Source organism: Hippichthys cyanospilos, chromosome 8 (genome assembly GCF_059441005.1).
Source record: "Hippichthys cyanospilos isolate Australia breed blue-spotted pipefish chromosome 8, RoL_Hcya_1.0, whole genome shotgun sequence".
NCBI classification, from domain to species: domain Eukaryota; kingdom Metazoa; phylum Chordata; class Actinopteri; order Syngnathiformes; family Syngnathidae; genus Hippichthys; species Hippichthys cyanospilos.
In genome coordinates, this window is record NC_142376.1 from 42,712 (window position 1) to 55,000 (window position 12,289).

Sequence of the window (12,289 nt, forward strand, 5' to 3'; positions counted from 1 at the left end):
TGGTGTGGGCTGCTCGGCTTTCATTTTATTGTTCTGACACCATGACACAGGTCAGCCTTAATTTAACGTTTTGTCCCACGCCAACCGGAATTGGAAAGACTTGTGGGGTCCCTGGAATAACCACAAAAAAAACACATCGGCAAAGGGTTGAAGTGGCACCTCACACAAGCTTAACGGGGAAGTGAAGCCAAATATTTTCTTTACATTATGTACGATGCAGCCCCATTCCTCTTGAGGCTGTATTCTGATTAATACCGTGTTTGTGGAACAGTAAATAAGTGGCAACATCCACCTCATAGGGGCAGCGCTTTTGCTGTCAACCGAAAATGACATCACAGTTGTCTCAGCAACGGTGTCATTTTTCGCTTGACAGCAAACGGCGAGGTGGCCGCCACCCGAGGCGGATAAAACGGGGCGCATTTTGCTGCTTCGTTCCTGGAAGCGCAAACGTATTTGATCCGAATTCAGCCACGTGGCGCTACACGGAACGCACGCGGTATTATCCTAAAGGTCCTGGGGCCGACTAGCCCGAAGCCTACTCAGGAAGAATAGCGCTCAGCCTCCCCCCGCGACGTCAACGGCGACACGTACTGCGGGAAATGAGCGAGAGTTCAAGCAGGGGTGTTAAGCATGTATAAAAAGTCGCTTTAATATATGTAACGTTTCACAATTAGTCGTGGTTCGGCCAGGAGTAGGCGGAGCTTGAGGAATCCAGTGTGTCGAGACTTAACGGGTGACGTCACCCCTTCGCTTCCGCTTTAGTCCCTTAAGGTCTCTGTCGAAGCGGCGTGGACCCCAGCGCGCGGGCGGGCCACGGAGGGAAGAAGCCCCGAGGCGGAAAGCGTCAAAGTGGCGAAAGTGGCGCCGGGGGGGGGGGGGGGGCTGCAGAGCGCCAGCCCAGCCGTCCCGCCGCCGCGCCTCGTCGTCCTCCGGGCTTCAGTAAGAGAAGCGGACCTTTTTAATGTCTGAGATGAGCGATCTGGCCAGGTAGATGCCCACCATCTGATGGACGGCACACACTTTTGTCACGCTCGAGTTTGTTCCGTCGCCGCTCGGGCTTGGATTTTAACACGGCGCTCGGGCGGAAAATAACGATTGCGAAACGGGGCCCGGGTATCGGCGGGAGGCGAAGGGCACCTGCAGCAGAGAGATGACCACAAAGACGGTAGCCAGCGTGTAGAGGTTTGCGGGTAACCAGTCTTCCAGCGCCGCCACGCAACCCTTCACGTAAATGTGATCCGGCCACTCGGCCTGAAAGCGCCAAAGCTTAAGAGGGGGGGGGGGACCCGACGCCGCGCCTCATCTGACGCCATCTCCGCATCCAGAAGTTGCGGGGGAACCTTTTCTTTGCCCCGCGGGACAACGCGCGAAGGCTCCAAGGAACGGGAGGACGGAGCGGCTCGCGCACCCGCCCCTTTCCGAGCTCCGCGGGCGAAGCCCCCGCAACGTTTCTCAAGACCTTTCTCAAGTCGGGAGGCCAAAAGAGCTCACCTTGGCTTTCTTTCTCACGTCGTAGCCGCACTGCGTGTTCAACACCGAGTCCTGGCGAGCAAAGGCGCGCGCGGTCGTGAGCGCCATGTCGTCGCGCGCCGCGGCCGACGAGCGCACTCACGGCGGGATCGGCGAGGCAGCACGAGAAGGGGACTCCGCACTTTTCTCTGCTTCGGTGCGTTTGGTTGCAGCTGAAGTAAACGTTGGCGTCCCAGTCGTCGGGCTCTCGCGCGCCGCAGCAGCGGTTCTGCGGCACAGGCGCCTTTCCAGCGGCGGACCCGTGACGGCGGCGGGCGGCGCGCACGCGCGGCTCACCGTCCTCTGCAGCGAATCGATCAGGTTCTGCAGGTCGATGTCGTCCCGGTACGCTTTGACGTTGGCCAGGAACAAGCCGTTGATCCAATCTCGCACTTGGCTCTGAAAAAGCACGGCCAGCACGGCCGCGGCCAGCTCCGCCAAGAAGATCAAGCCGATGACGGCCGAGAACTGAGGGGCGCGAGAGAGCCGTTTGGACGCGGGACCTTTGCCTTCTGCCGCCTGACGGTGACGGCCTACGCTTTATACGGGGACGGCGGCCGGCCCGCCGTCGCCGGATTACCCCCCACCCCATCCCGCTACGTCGGCGCCCCGGCTCCCGGGGAACCAGCGCGGCCCCACCGACGTTTGCGCCGCTCCTCTCTGTCGGTACGTACAAACTTGAGCAGGCAGATGTTTTCCCGCAGCGCTCCCACGCATCCGGCGAAGCCCAGGACGAAGGTGACGGCGCCCACCAGCAGCAGCAACCACACCGGGTCCAAGCCGCGCAGGCGGGTCACCTGCGCCAGGTCCAGCAGGACTCCCTGAGGGACAAAGACAAAAAAAGTGTGTGTGTGTGGGGGGGGGGGTTGTTGTTGTTTTGTTTTTTGTTTTTTTGGGGGGGGGTCGCTTTTGCCCCCTACCTTTTCACTCCACGCCCAGAAAGCCACGGCGATGAAAATCACGCCGGCCAGCTGCAACACATACAATCCACAGAGGAATAGGGCGTGTTTCTCACCTGCGGCTTCTCTCCCGCGCGCGCGCAATGAGAGCAAGGCCCAAGGAGGACACCCACCCGGTTCGGGCGTACGCTCGGGCAAGATTGGGCAGGGCCCCGCCGATAACCCTCCGGGCCACCCCCCCCGGCCGCGCAAGAGCAAAGGCGGAGGCGGGCGCCCGGAGGAGAGGAACCGGGCAAAGAAAGACGCGTGCGTTTTGAGGTCGATTTGTTTCTCTCAGACGGCCGCCGGCCAAGAGGCGTGCGAGAGGTGGCTGGGGGGCAGAAGGTTGGACGCGCCGGGACAAGGCCGAAGGAAAAGACGCTCCGGAACAAAGCGCAAGAGGGAGCCGTACCCAACAAAGGCAAGAAAGCCATTTCATGCGTCGGAAGACCCTTTTGAAACGCGGCGCAACACAGGCGTTCGGACAGGGGCGTGTCGCCCAGCGCTTCCTGTTGCATGTTTGGCAAGACTCCGGAAGGGGAAGAAGAAGAAACTCACCCAGAAGATGACGTTGTACGTAAACATGAGGTATTTGTGGCAGCAGCTGACCTCTGCGTTGTCATAGCGATAATAATACATCTGCTAAACAAGCATGCACAGGGAGAACACGGGTCAACAACAAAAAAGGATTCAGAGCGCTGAACTTCGAGGAATGTAGGCAAGCTTGACCACCAACGCTTTAAGTCATGGAGCCCATTTAGGAATTTCGCCAGAAACCACCGACGCGCGCACACGTTGTCCTTGTGAAAGATTTCCACGATGTTTTTGGTTTTCTTTTCTTTTATAGAATCTCTCAAGGGGATTAGCCTGACGTAAAAAAAATAAAGTGCGGTAAAATTGACAAATTTGATTTCATTTTCTATGGTTCTTTCGGAACGGTCCCTGGGGAAAATGTTCAAAAGGACCATGGAAATGAAGTTCGATTGAGCAATTGGATGCTGGGTCGAAGGAAAACGTCTGCCGGCTCCCATGCGTCGCGCTACTTTTCAGCATTCGGTCATGAAGCGAGAGATTTCTCCCGACTCTTTAGAGCTGGGGTTCTTGGCGTCATTAAAAAAGTGTAAAAAGTTCTAAAAATCAAAATAAAAGACTTTTCAGCAAGCATTTCAAACGAACAAGAAAAATCCTCGTCCATGGCTAAACTACCCCCCCCCCCCCCACACACACACACACACACACCTCGAGCGTTATTGTTAAGCGTCTTTGGAATCCAAATCAAGCAAATGTTTTGAGTCTTGTTTACTTGTTCTTATGAAGGCGACTTCGTTGCCTGCTCGCCGGAAGCAGCGAACGTTAGCAAAGCCAGAAGACAAAACGGGCTTCCACTCACCTCTTGCTTCCGAAAAGCGACGTCGACAAACTTTTTTTTTTTTTTTGCTTCGCCTTTGCTGTCCAGACGACAAGCAAGTCGTCTCGCCTCGTTCGGTGCTTTCCTCGCGCTAGAGTGAAACGTTTAAGCTAGTAAGGGTTGGCCAAAGTCAACTCGGGGGAGGCGCTCGAGAAGGGGCAAACTCCTTCCTCTCCTTCCTCACATTCGTCAAACTCAACGAGAAGAAGACCAAAAACAAAAGTCGCGGAAAAGCCAGCCTCCTCCTTCTTTTCGGGGGTTGCGGCCGAGCGGCACGTGGCGACCGCGAGCGCCACCGCGTGGATAGGAGGGCCACTCGAGCCGCACGCAGGGGAAAAAAAAATCAGCAAATCAAAACTACAAGAAGGCGCAGGGCCTACAGGCGAAGCGGTTTCCTGCCTGGGGCGCCGCCAGTGACCCTCAGAACAATAAAAAAAAAAAAAAAAAAGCGGGCGCTCAGGCGCCCCATCCTTTTCTACACAATGAGCGAATAAGCAAGAATAAAGAGACTTTTTATTGACAGTGTGTCATCTGGCCTGGCCGGTGCACTTGAACAGAGACACCATGCTGCCCTTGCTTTAGTGGGGGGATACGTCTCTCCCTAACCCTAACCGCTAACCCGCAACTGGCAGCCAGTCAAGACGTGCGCCGCCGATGTCACGTCAACAGTAAACACAAATACGTGGTAGGCGTTCTATGAAAATGAAGAAAAAAGGGAAAAAGGGAGGCGGAAAGGAAAGGCCAATTAAGAGGTAAGCTAAGTCGACAACGCGCTGTTTTGCCTTCCTTTTTTATTTTAGGCTGATTGGCGCTAACGCCAGTAGTTAAGTAAGAAAAATAAAGGCAAAGCTCAACCCTCGCGTTTGGGCTTAGTAGTTGTATGTTACTACTATACACCTGCATTGCAGAGTTGCAAAATCCAAACCCTCCTTGCCCAACTTGCCTAGAGTCTCAAAATCAGTAGCGGGCTGCACCATTCTATCAGTGGTGATGTGGCTCCAGCTAGGGTTGCCGCCCATCCCGTAAAATACCAATCGTCCTTTATGTGCCAGGGTTAGGGTTACGGCTCGAGCGATCCTTCATAATCACTGAACGCCCACGTTCCCTCCAGTGCGCGTTTGTCGTCACAGCAACGCCGTCGCCGACACGACTGTTAAAAAAAAAAAGTGATGTTTTGCCTTCCATACATTGAATTTCTCGCCGAGACTCCCATTTGCGCGCGACAATCGCAACGCGGCGCTTTTACTCGCGAGGGAATACCGAAGCGCTACCCGCCGGTCGGAACCGACCGTTCCGATACGGATTTTCGGGGGGGGTTAACCTTCCGAATACGGGGCCGCCGGCCGCGCGGGGCGGAATAAACGCTCCGAATGCTTTTTTGAGACCAGCGCAATGAAAAGGGACGGTCACGGTCGTCACCCCCGCCCCCCCCGCGATAGGCCGGCCGGGTAGATTTGCATGTGACGGCGGGGCGCCCCGCCCCCAATTAGCGTAAGGCCGCTTATGGGCTCAGCTAATTGGCTTGAGGAGCTTAGGAGGCGGCGCCGGGCGCGGCGGCAAGACTCGGCGCCCGAGCACTCGTCAGCTGCGGCCGCGCGCGATGGGAGCCCCCCCGGACCCCCGTGGCCTGGCCCGCTAGGCCGAGCTAGCGTTTGCGGAGCGCGTGCCCCGACATGGCCCTGATGCCGGTCAAATTCAACCTGCAGAAGCGGGTGAAGCTGGCCCAGGGCCTGTGGATCCTCTACTGGGCCTCGGTCCTGGCCGGCGTCCTCCTCTTCGGCCTGGGCGTCTTCTTCAAGGTGGAGCTGCGCAAGCGGAGCGAGCTGATGGACGAGAGCGAGAGCCACCTGGTGCCCAACCTGCTGATCCTGGCGGGGCTGCTGGCCGCCGGCCTCAACGCCTTCGGCGGCAAGGTGTGCCACGACTCGCTGGACCCGCTCAAGTTCTCCAAGTGGAGGCCCATGCTGCGGAGGTTCCTGATGCTCTGCGGCCTCTTCAACCTGCTGCTGCTGCTGCTGGCCCTGCTCTGCTTCCTCATGCAGTTCGCCGTCTACCTGACGCTGTCCCAGGGCCTGAAGAACAGCATCCGCTTCTACAAGGACACCGACACGCCGGGGCGCTGCTTCATGAAGCGCACGCTGGACCTGACGCAGATCGAGTTCCGCTGCTGCGGCAACGTCAACTTCAGGGACTGGTTTGAGGTCCAGTGGATCAGCAACCGCTACCTGGACATGAGCAGCGGCGAGGTCAAGGAGTGAGTGCCCGAGCCCCGGTTCGCGTCCGTGCCCGAGCCCGAGCCCGAGCCCGCGTCGGTGCCCGCGCTCGCGCCCGCGCCTGTGCCCGCGCTCGTGCCGTCTTTGGCAGCCGGGCGGGAAACTGCGTAGCAATGAGGTCAGCGCGGGATGAAGGGCGATTAGAAGGCGAGAGTTCTTCTAAGTCCTTAATCTTCCACCGTGTGATCTTTTCCGACATGACAAGGTCAATGACGTCCCGCTTTGTGTCGGCTAGCTCTCACGTTAACGCCGCTTTGCTTCCTGGCCAATCGCGCGGCCGGCCTTGCCGCTGGCTGAAAACCCCACGCGTTTCCGGCGCGAGCGGGATTCACGTCCGGCCTGGACCCGGGCGGCTTTTCGCTTGACTGACTTTGACGTGGGGAAAACGAGGGAAAGATGAGGAAACGGCCGCCGAAACCGCGGGCGCACGTCAGGCCAGGTGCGCCGGCCAAAGGCATGCGTTCTGACGAAGGGGGGCGGGGCGGGCGATTTCGTCTGTCCCCGAAAGCCTCGCCGTCCTGTTGTCGTCTTGGTTACAATGCCCCATAACAGTTTCTACTTTCGCCGGCTGTAGTCGAGCAAGCGCTTTGCGCCGACACGTGCGCAGCGACGCTAGCCAGCAGGGGGCGCAGACGCGCCGCGCGCGGCGGCGTTGACTGCGAGTCTCCCTTGTTCTCGCTCAGATTCCGAGCAAACGGGGTCTCCGGCAATATTTTGAGGCACGTCATCTCCGCATCCTCGCTTGTGGAAGCTAGCCTATTATCCACTTGTTTGACCCCCCCCCCCCCTCTCGCGCTCAACAAAGTTCCCGAATCCACTGGGCCGCGGCATACGCTGACTTCTTTCGCCTTGCAGTCGAGTCCTGAGCAACGTGGAAGGAAAGTTCCTGATGGACAGCGTCCCGTTCAGCTGCTGCAACCCGGGATCGCCTCGGCCCTGCATCCAGCACCACCTGACCAACAACTCGGCCCACTACGACTACGACCACCGCACCGAGGACCTCAACATCTGGACGCGGGGCTGCCGCGAGGCCCTCTTCTCCTACTTCAGCGGCCTGATGACCGGCGTGGGCGCGCTCGTGCTCGCCACCGTTCTGCTGCAGGTGAGCCGCCGCCGCCGTCCGTCCGCAGGCGAGCGGCGAGGAAAGCCTCTGAGCTGAGCGCGAGGCCCTCGCCGAGGATCAGGGCCTATTCTGGAAGCTTTAATCTTCCGGCATCCAGATCAACGCAAGGCTCAAACGACAATTAAGCCTCTCCTTTGCTGACGGCGTGGCGGGAAAACAAGGACCGCCACGCGGCTCCCAACACTCGCGCGCGTGTCTGTGTGTGTTGAACGCAGTGCGCGGACATGGCGGGCTTGAAGTACCTCAGCACGGCTCTGGAGACCATGAGCGACCCCGAGAACCCCGAGTGCGAGAGCGAAGGCTGGCTGCTGGAGAAGAGCGTCAAAGAGACGCTGGTGGAGATGCTGGCCAAAATCAAGACGCTGTGCAAGTCCAACAACGTCCAGGACGGGGAGGAGCCCGCCGACGCTTGAGACGCCGTGCGCGCGTTGTAAATAGCTACAGCCCAAAGATGGTGCCCCCCGCCCCCCATCCTCTTCCCGTCGTGTTCACGTATAACATGGAAGCACGTTTTCTTTTCTAACTTTTGTAGTCGCGCGCGTACACACTGTACATGTCCACGTTCCAAATGCAATGGATGAACATCTAACGCCTGTATTAGAGCTCCCGCACGCGTTTCCTCCTCAACCTTTGCAGCGCACAAACACACACATACGAGCGCGTTCGTGTGTAGGCTAGACGCTTTCGAGTACGTTGGTGGTGTCTTGTCTGATTTGTAGTCCCCAAAGGTATAAAGAAATGATCCAAGTGTCTCTTTCGTTTTTTGAATGCGCATGCGACGTCAACGGGGCGAGATGAAAACGGCAAGCTTGCTGCCAAAGTCGCTCGCTGCCGGGCGCGGATAACGGAAAGAACTGGAGGCCGCCGCTCGGCAAAGAAGCGAGTCCAAAAGGTTAGAGTGCGAAGAAGGGCGGCCGCGGGCCCATCGCCCATCGGCGCCGCCACAACAAAAGCGCGGTCGCCTCCGCCCTTCCTCATTCCGACCCGTCGTTCCGTCTCGCTCGCCCCCGACGGCCGCCCCGGACGCTCGGCTCTCGGCGTGACCGACGGTCGACCGGGGCGGGCGTCCGCGCGGGGCTCCCGTTCTCCCCGTCAAACGGCACGCTCGCGTTGGATCGACGCTCCCCGGCCCGGATGTCGATACGATCGCCCGGACTCTTCGTCCAAACCTCAGGCTTTATCGCAAAATCTACCGCCGCGCGCAGTGGCCGACCCTTTGGGAGCGGCCGACTCGTGCGTAAGCCGCGTCCCGGGACGCTCCGTGATGGAGGACGGTCAAAGTAGGTCTGGAATCATCACTTGCCAACGGAGGAACGCTTGCGGCCGTGGCCGGAAGCCAGTCTTCCCGCCAAAAGGAGCGCTCCTCGCCGCCTTGGCTCGGCCGGCACCGATCGACGAGCGCCAGGCCTCGTTTTCCAGATTTATTACAAAACCAACACATCAAGGCTTTGCGCTAATTAGCAAATACGACACTGATGCAATACAACACGGGAGGCTAAAGGTGAACGACAAGCTTTTTTTTTCTTTTCCACACAAACGGTCTGCCGCAAGGTGTCAATGTCAGAGGCGCCGCGCCGACGGCCGGCGCTAAACGGCCAAATCCCGCCCCGGAGCGTGAGCGCCAAACGCGCGACCGCCGGGTCCTAGGGCAACCGCCGGGGGCGGTTGACGACGTCGTCCCCGAACCCAGGAAGGCGCGGGCGGGGGGGCGGGAGGGCGGCCCCCGCTACGCGTCCAAAACAGCTTCATGCATCCGGCAACATGGAATCGACAAACGGAACAAGCGGCCAATCGGATCACTCGAGGGAGGAGGCGGGCAAAGGCGGGGCGGGAGCGCGGCAAAACGGTTCCGGCGGAACCTCCCGTTCATCTTGGGGCGGCGGGGGCGGGCGGCCTTCCGACCGGCTCCGCTATGTACACTTGCCGGCGTCCCGCCCGAGCGCGATGCGCCTTCGGCGGTCAGTCGGAGTCGGTCTCGATGGGCGCCGTCTCGTCCAGGACCACCCTCTTGGCGGCGCCCAGGTGCGCCTTCTTGTGGCGGGAGAAACTGGACGAGTGCATGAAGGTCTTGTTGCAGGCGGCGCAGGTGAAGGTCTTGCCCTTGGCCTTGGCGCGCTTGGTGCCGTCCGCCGCCGCCACCTGGTGGCTGAGCTGATGGCGCGCGAGGCTGGAGGTGTGGCTGAAGCGTTTGCCGCAAAGGCCGCAGGCCAGGCTCTGCTGGGGGGCGGCGGCGGCGGCGGCGGTGTCCTCGTCCCGGTCTTGATCCGCCTCCAGGCCTCCCCTCTTGGCGCGGCGGCGGCGGCGGCGGTTCTTCTTGCAGAGCGTGTAGAAGTTGGGCTTGTCGCGGGAGCACAGCTTGAGTCGGATCTTCAGGTCCGACGAGCTCTCGGCCACGTTCTCCTTGCCCGGTTGCGCGTAGCTGTCCAGGAGCTCCTTCACGTGCGTCACCTGCAAAGTCGGCCCACATTTACGCGCGCCGCTTGCCCGCGAGCGTCGAATGCCGCAAACGCGCGAGAGCGGCCGACCTCGCCGCGGCGGGGAAAGAAGGGCCGCGGATCCGCCCGCTTTGGTCCGCCTCGGCGGAGCGCCCTCGCAGACGCGCGAGACCCGCCGGACCGCCAAAACCAAAGCGGCTCCGCCAGTTAGAGGGGCAAAAGGGGCGGCTCCCGAGACGAACCGAAGGGGAATTCGGCGTCCGTGCCCACCTGATGCTTGGAGAGCGCGGCGGAGGAGCGGAAGCTCATCTCGCACTGCGGGCAGGCGTAGAACTTGTCCCCCGCCGGCGCCTGCATCAGCCCGGCCGACCGCCGGCGCTTCTTGCCCTTGGCTGAGGGGCGGTGGGCCGGGACGGCGTGGGCCGTGACGGCGTGGGCCGTGACGGCGTCCTTGGCCTTCTTGTGGATGAGGCGGTGGCGGGACAGGCTGGAGCTGTGGTTGAACTCCTTGCCGCAGATGTTGCACGGGTGGATGCGCCTCTTGCCGTGCAGCCGCAGGTGACTCCCCAGCATCCTGACGGGTCGCAAACAGGTCAGTGTCGGCGCGCCTCGAACGGTAGCCCGGAACCCGGCGTGACCGCGCACCCGTCGTCGATTCATCTGTTGATCTTCTTTCAGATCAAAAACGTCTACGCTTACGTCGCAAAGCGCTCCTAATGGCCAGAAGCGGCAAGACCCCGGGCTGGCTCGAACAGTTACATAATTTTCCGTCCCCGCGATCCGGGCGGACTTTTTCAGGCCAGCGTCGGAACGGCGTGAAAGGCGTCGGCCGATCGGAGGAGGGGCTTCCCGACGGCAGGAGGTAGAGCAAATAATCCGGCTGCGGGGCCGTATGAGCCGAAGGCTTTGCTGGCAGAGAAGGGCTCCGTTGCCCCACGGGGCGTGTCCGGGCCTCGTACCGCGGCCCGAGCACGTCCTGACGTAGCTGCTGGGAAAGGCGCGGCCAGGACGAGCTTTGTCACGCGACAGACTGGCCAATGGCCAAAGGGCAACCGCGGCCCGGCAAAATTCACCGGGAAGAATAGGGATGTTCCACGGCACTTTTTGTCACAGGCGCTCAAGTGGGACGGCGCTACCGCTGGTACTTTCCATCAGCAAAAACATTCGAAAGACGCGCGATGTCGCAATTCGCCATTCTTCCTCGCAAATTGACAAAATGAGCGCCACGGCGGGGCCGTACCGCTCGACGAAGGAGGGCGGCGGGAGGTTTTGGGAGGGGGCGGGACCCACCTGCTGCCCTTGAAGGTCATGCCGCAGTGTTGGCAGGCGTAGCGCGCCTCCTGCTGCGCGGGCTCCAGGGCGCGCTTGGCGGGCCCGGCGGCCATCTTGGCAGCGTGCGTCTGCTGGTGGCGGTACAGGCTGGAGGCGTGGCTGTAGCACTTGCCGCAGTAGCCGCAGCGGTAGCGGCGCTCGTCGGGCTCCGTCTCGGCCCGGTCCGAGTCGGCCTCGCCGTCCGGCCGGCCGCCCACTTCCACCAGGATCTGGTGGCGCTCGTCGTCGTCCTCGTCGTCCTCGTCCGACTCCATCTTGATCTCCACGCTCTGCTCGGTCACCTCGCAGGGGTACACCTCCTCGTAGGGCGCGAAGAAGGCCTCGTCCGTCTCGATCTTGAGCTGCTCGCCGCCCAGCTCCGACGTCTCGTCCGAGTCCTTCTTGACGCACGATATGGTGAACTTGGAGCCCACTTCGGCCCACTTGACCACGTACTCGATGGGCTGCGTGTCCAGCTCCACCGTGATGAAGTCGGCGCCCAGGGCGTCCGCCTCCGACACGGTCAGCTGCGCCTCGGAGTCGTCCATCGTCAGGCGGCGAGCCCGGCGATCCCCAGCGGCTGAAACGGAACGCACACGGGACGCGCCCGCTCACTCTGTGCCCGCTCGCGCCGCGATCGTGCTTCGATTGGCCCGCGCTCGGCTCGGCTCGGCTCGGCTCGGCTCTGCACCGCCCGGCCCGGCCCGGCCCGTCCCGGCCCGGCCCGGCCCGGCCCGGCCCGGCCCGTCCCGGACGGCGGGGCGCGCGGCCTCGCTCCCCGGCTATCGACCTTCGTCGAGTCAAATGAGGGCCCGACGAAGCACTTGTCATCAAGTGTCGCCGAGCAGCTTTCCGGGGCCGAGCGCTCGCCGCCCGCCGTGACGTCACCATAAAGCAGGCGCATCCATCCATTATTCCGATTCGCGGCCATCTCAGCCGAACGTTCCGGACGGGCGGCCGGCCGGTCGCGCGAACGGCCGCCGAGCGTCGAAAAGTCGCCGTCGCGGCCAAAGGCGCGAGCGAAACGTGCCCTTTCTCTCTCAATGGGGTTCTGGGGCTCGGCCGAGCTCGGCGGCGGTGAGGAGGAAAACGGCCGAAGGATTCGCGCTTGGCGGCGGCTCGTCGAGCGAGCGCACGAGACGCCGCGAGCGGCGCGCCGACTCCCCGCGAGCGACGTCGGCGTTTCGGGGAACTCACCGAGCGGGAAAACGTCAAACGAGAAGCTTAAGGTTGCCGGCGGAGACCCTGACAATAAACAGGAAGAAGAGGACGTGAACACAAAGCATTGTGGG

General features: G+C 61.2%; 3 protein-coding genes across 6 annotated transcripts in view; 1 reads left to right on the forward strand and 2 right to left on the reverse strand.

The window, feature by feature from the left end:
- Window positions 1-622: 622 nt before the first annotated feature.
- tspan14 (tetraspanin 14) lies at window positions 623-6,895 on the reverse strand. 4 transcript variants are annotated; one of them, XM_088421536.1, is made up of 9 exons: window positions 3,838-6,895; window positions 2,582-3,086; window positions 2,430-2,480; window positions 2,184-2,330; window positions 1,807-1,977; window positions 1,613-1,738; window positions 1,492-1,542; window positions 1,138-1,251; window positions 623-1,002 (listed from the first exon to the last, which is right to left on the reverse strand). In XM_088421536.1, exons 2-9 carry the CDS (start codon window positions 2,963-2,965, stop codon window positions 937-939), a joined length of 1,110 nt encoding a protein of 369 aa, XP_088277662.1. In that variant the 5' UTR covers window positions 2,966-3,086; window positions 3,838-6,895; the 3' UTR covers window positions 623-936. The 4 variants fall into 4 exon arrangements, with proteins under 4 accessions (XP_088277662.1, XP_088277661.1, XP_088277664.1 ...); XM_088421535.1 differs by having other exon boundaries at window positions 2,582-3,089; XM_088421538.1 differs by having other exon boundaries at window positions 3,006-3,086; window positions 3,838-6,892.
- prph2b (peripherin 2b (retinal degeneration, slow)) lies at window positions 5,399-7,999 on the forward strand. Its single transcript, XM_088421543.1, has 3 exons — window positions 5,399-6,109; window positions 6,984-7,230; window positions 7,467-7,999. Exons 1-3 carry the CDS (start codon window positions 5,529-5,531, stop codon window positions 7,662-7,664), a joined length of 1,026 nt encoding a protein of 341 aa, XP_088277669.1. The 5' UTR covers window positions 5,399-5,528; the 3' UTR covers window positions 7,665-7,999.
- Window positions 8,000-8,658: 659 nt separating this feature from the next.
- LOC148419674 (uncharacterized) overlaps window positions 8,659-12,289 on the reverse strand; it is a 3,680-nt gene continuing 49 nt past the window's right edge. Inside the window, exons 1-4 of the mRNA XM_088421534.1 lie at window positions 12,195-12,289; window positions 10,977-11,577; window positions 9,957-10,260; window positions 8,659-9,699 (exon numbers count right to left, since the gene is read on the reverse strand). The exon at window positions 12,195-12,289 is cut by the window's right edge and continues 49 nt beyond it. Coding sequence (XP_088277660.1) covers window positions 9,211-9,699; window positions 9,957-10,260; window positions 10,977-11,545 — 1,362 coding nt within the window. The 5' untranslated portion in view covers window positions 11,546-11,577; window positions 12,195-12,289 and the 3' untranslated portion in view covers window positions 8,659-9,210. The remainder of the gene's footprint in view (window positions 9,700-9,956; window positions 10,261-10,976; window positions 11,578-12,194) is intronic.

Coding starts and splice junctions, on each gene's coding strand:
- tspan14 (XM_088421536.1), bottom strand. CDS start 2,965: ATGCAACAGGAAGCGCTGGGCGACACGCCCCTGTCCGAACGCCTGTGT. Junction 1,739..1,806: donor TCGATTCGCTGCAGAGGACG/GTGAGCCGCGCG, acceptor CCTGTGCCGCAG/AACCGCTGCTGCGGCGCGCG. Junction 1,252..1,491: donor ACGTGAGAAAGAAAGCCAAG/GTGAGCTCTTTT, acceptor TGGCGCTTTCAG/GCCGAGTGGCCGGATCACAT.
- prph2b (XM_088421543.1), top strand. CDS start 5,529: ATGGCCCTGATGCCGGTCAAATTCAACCTGCAGAAGCGGGTGAAGCTG. Junction 6,110..6,983: donor AGCAGCGGCGAGGTCAAGGA/GTGAGTGCCCGA, acceptor TTCGCCTTGCAG/TCGAGTCCTGAGCAACGTGG. Junction 7,231..7,466: donor TCGCCACCGTTCTGCTGCAG/GTGAGCCGCCGC, acceptor TGTTGAACGCAG/TGCGCGGACATGGCGGGCTT.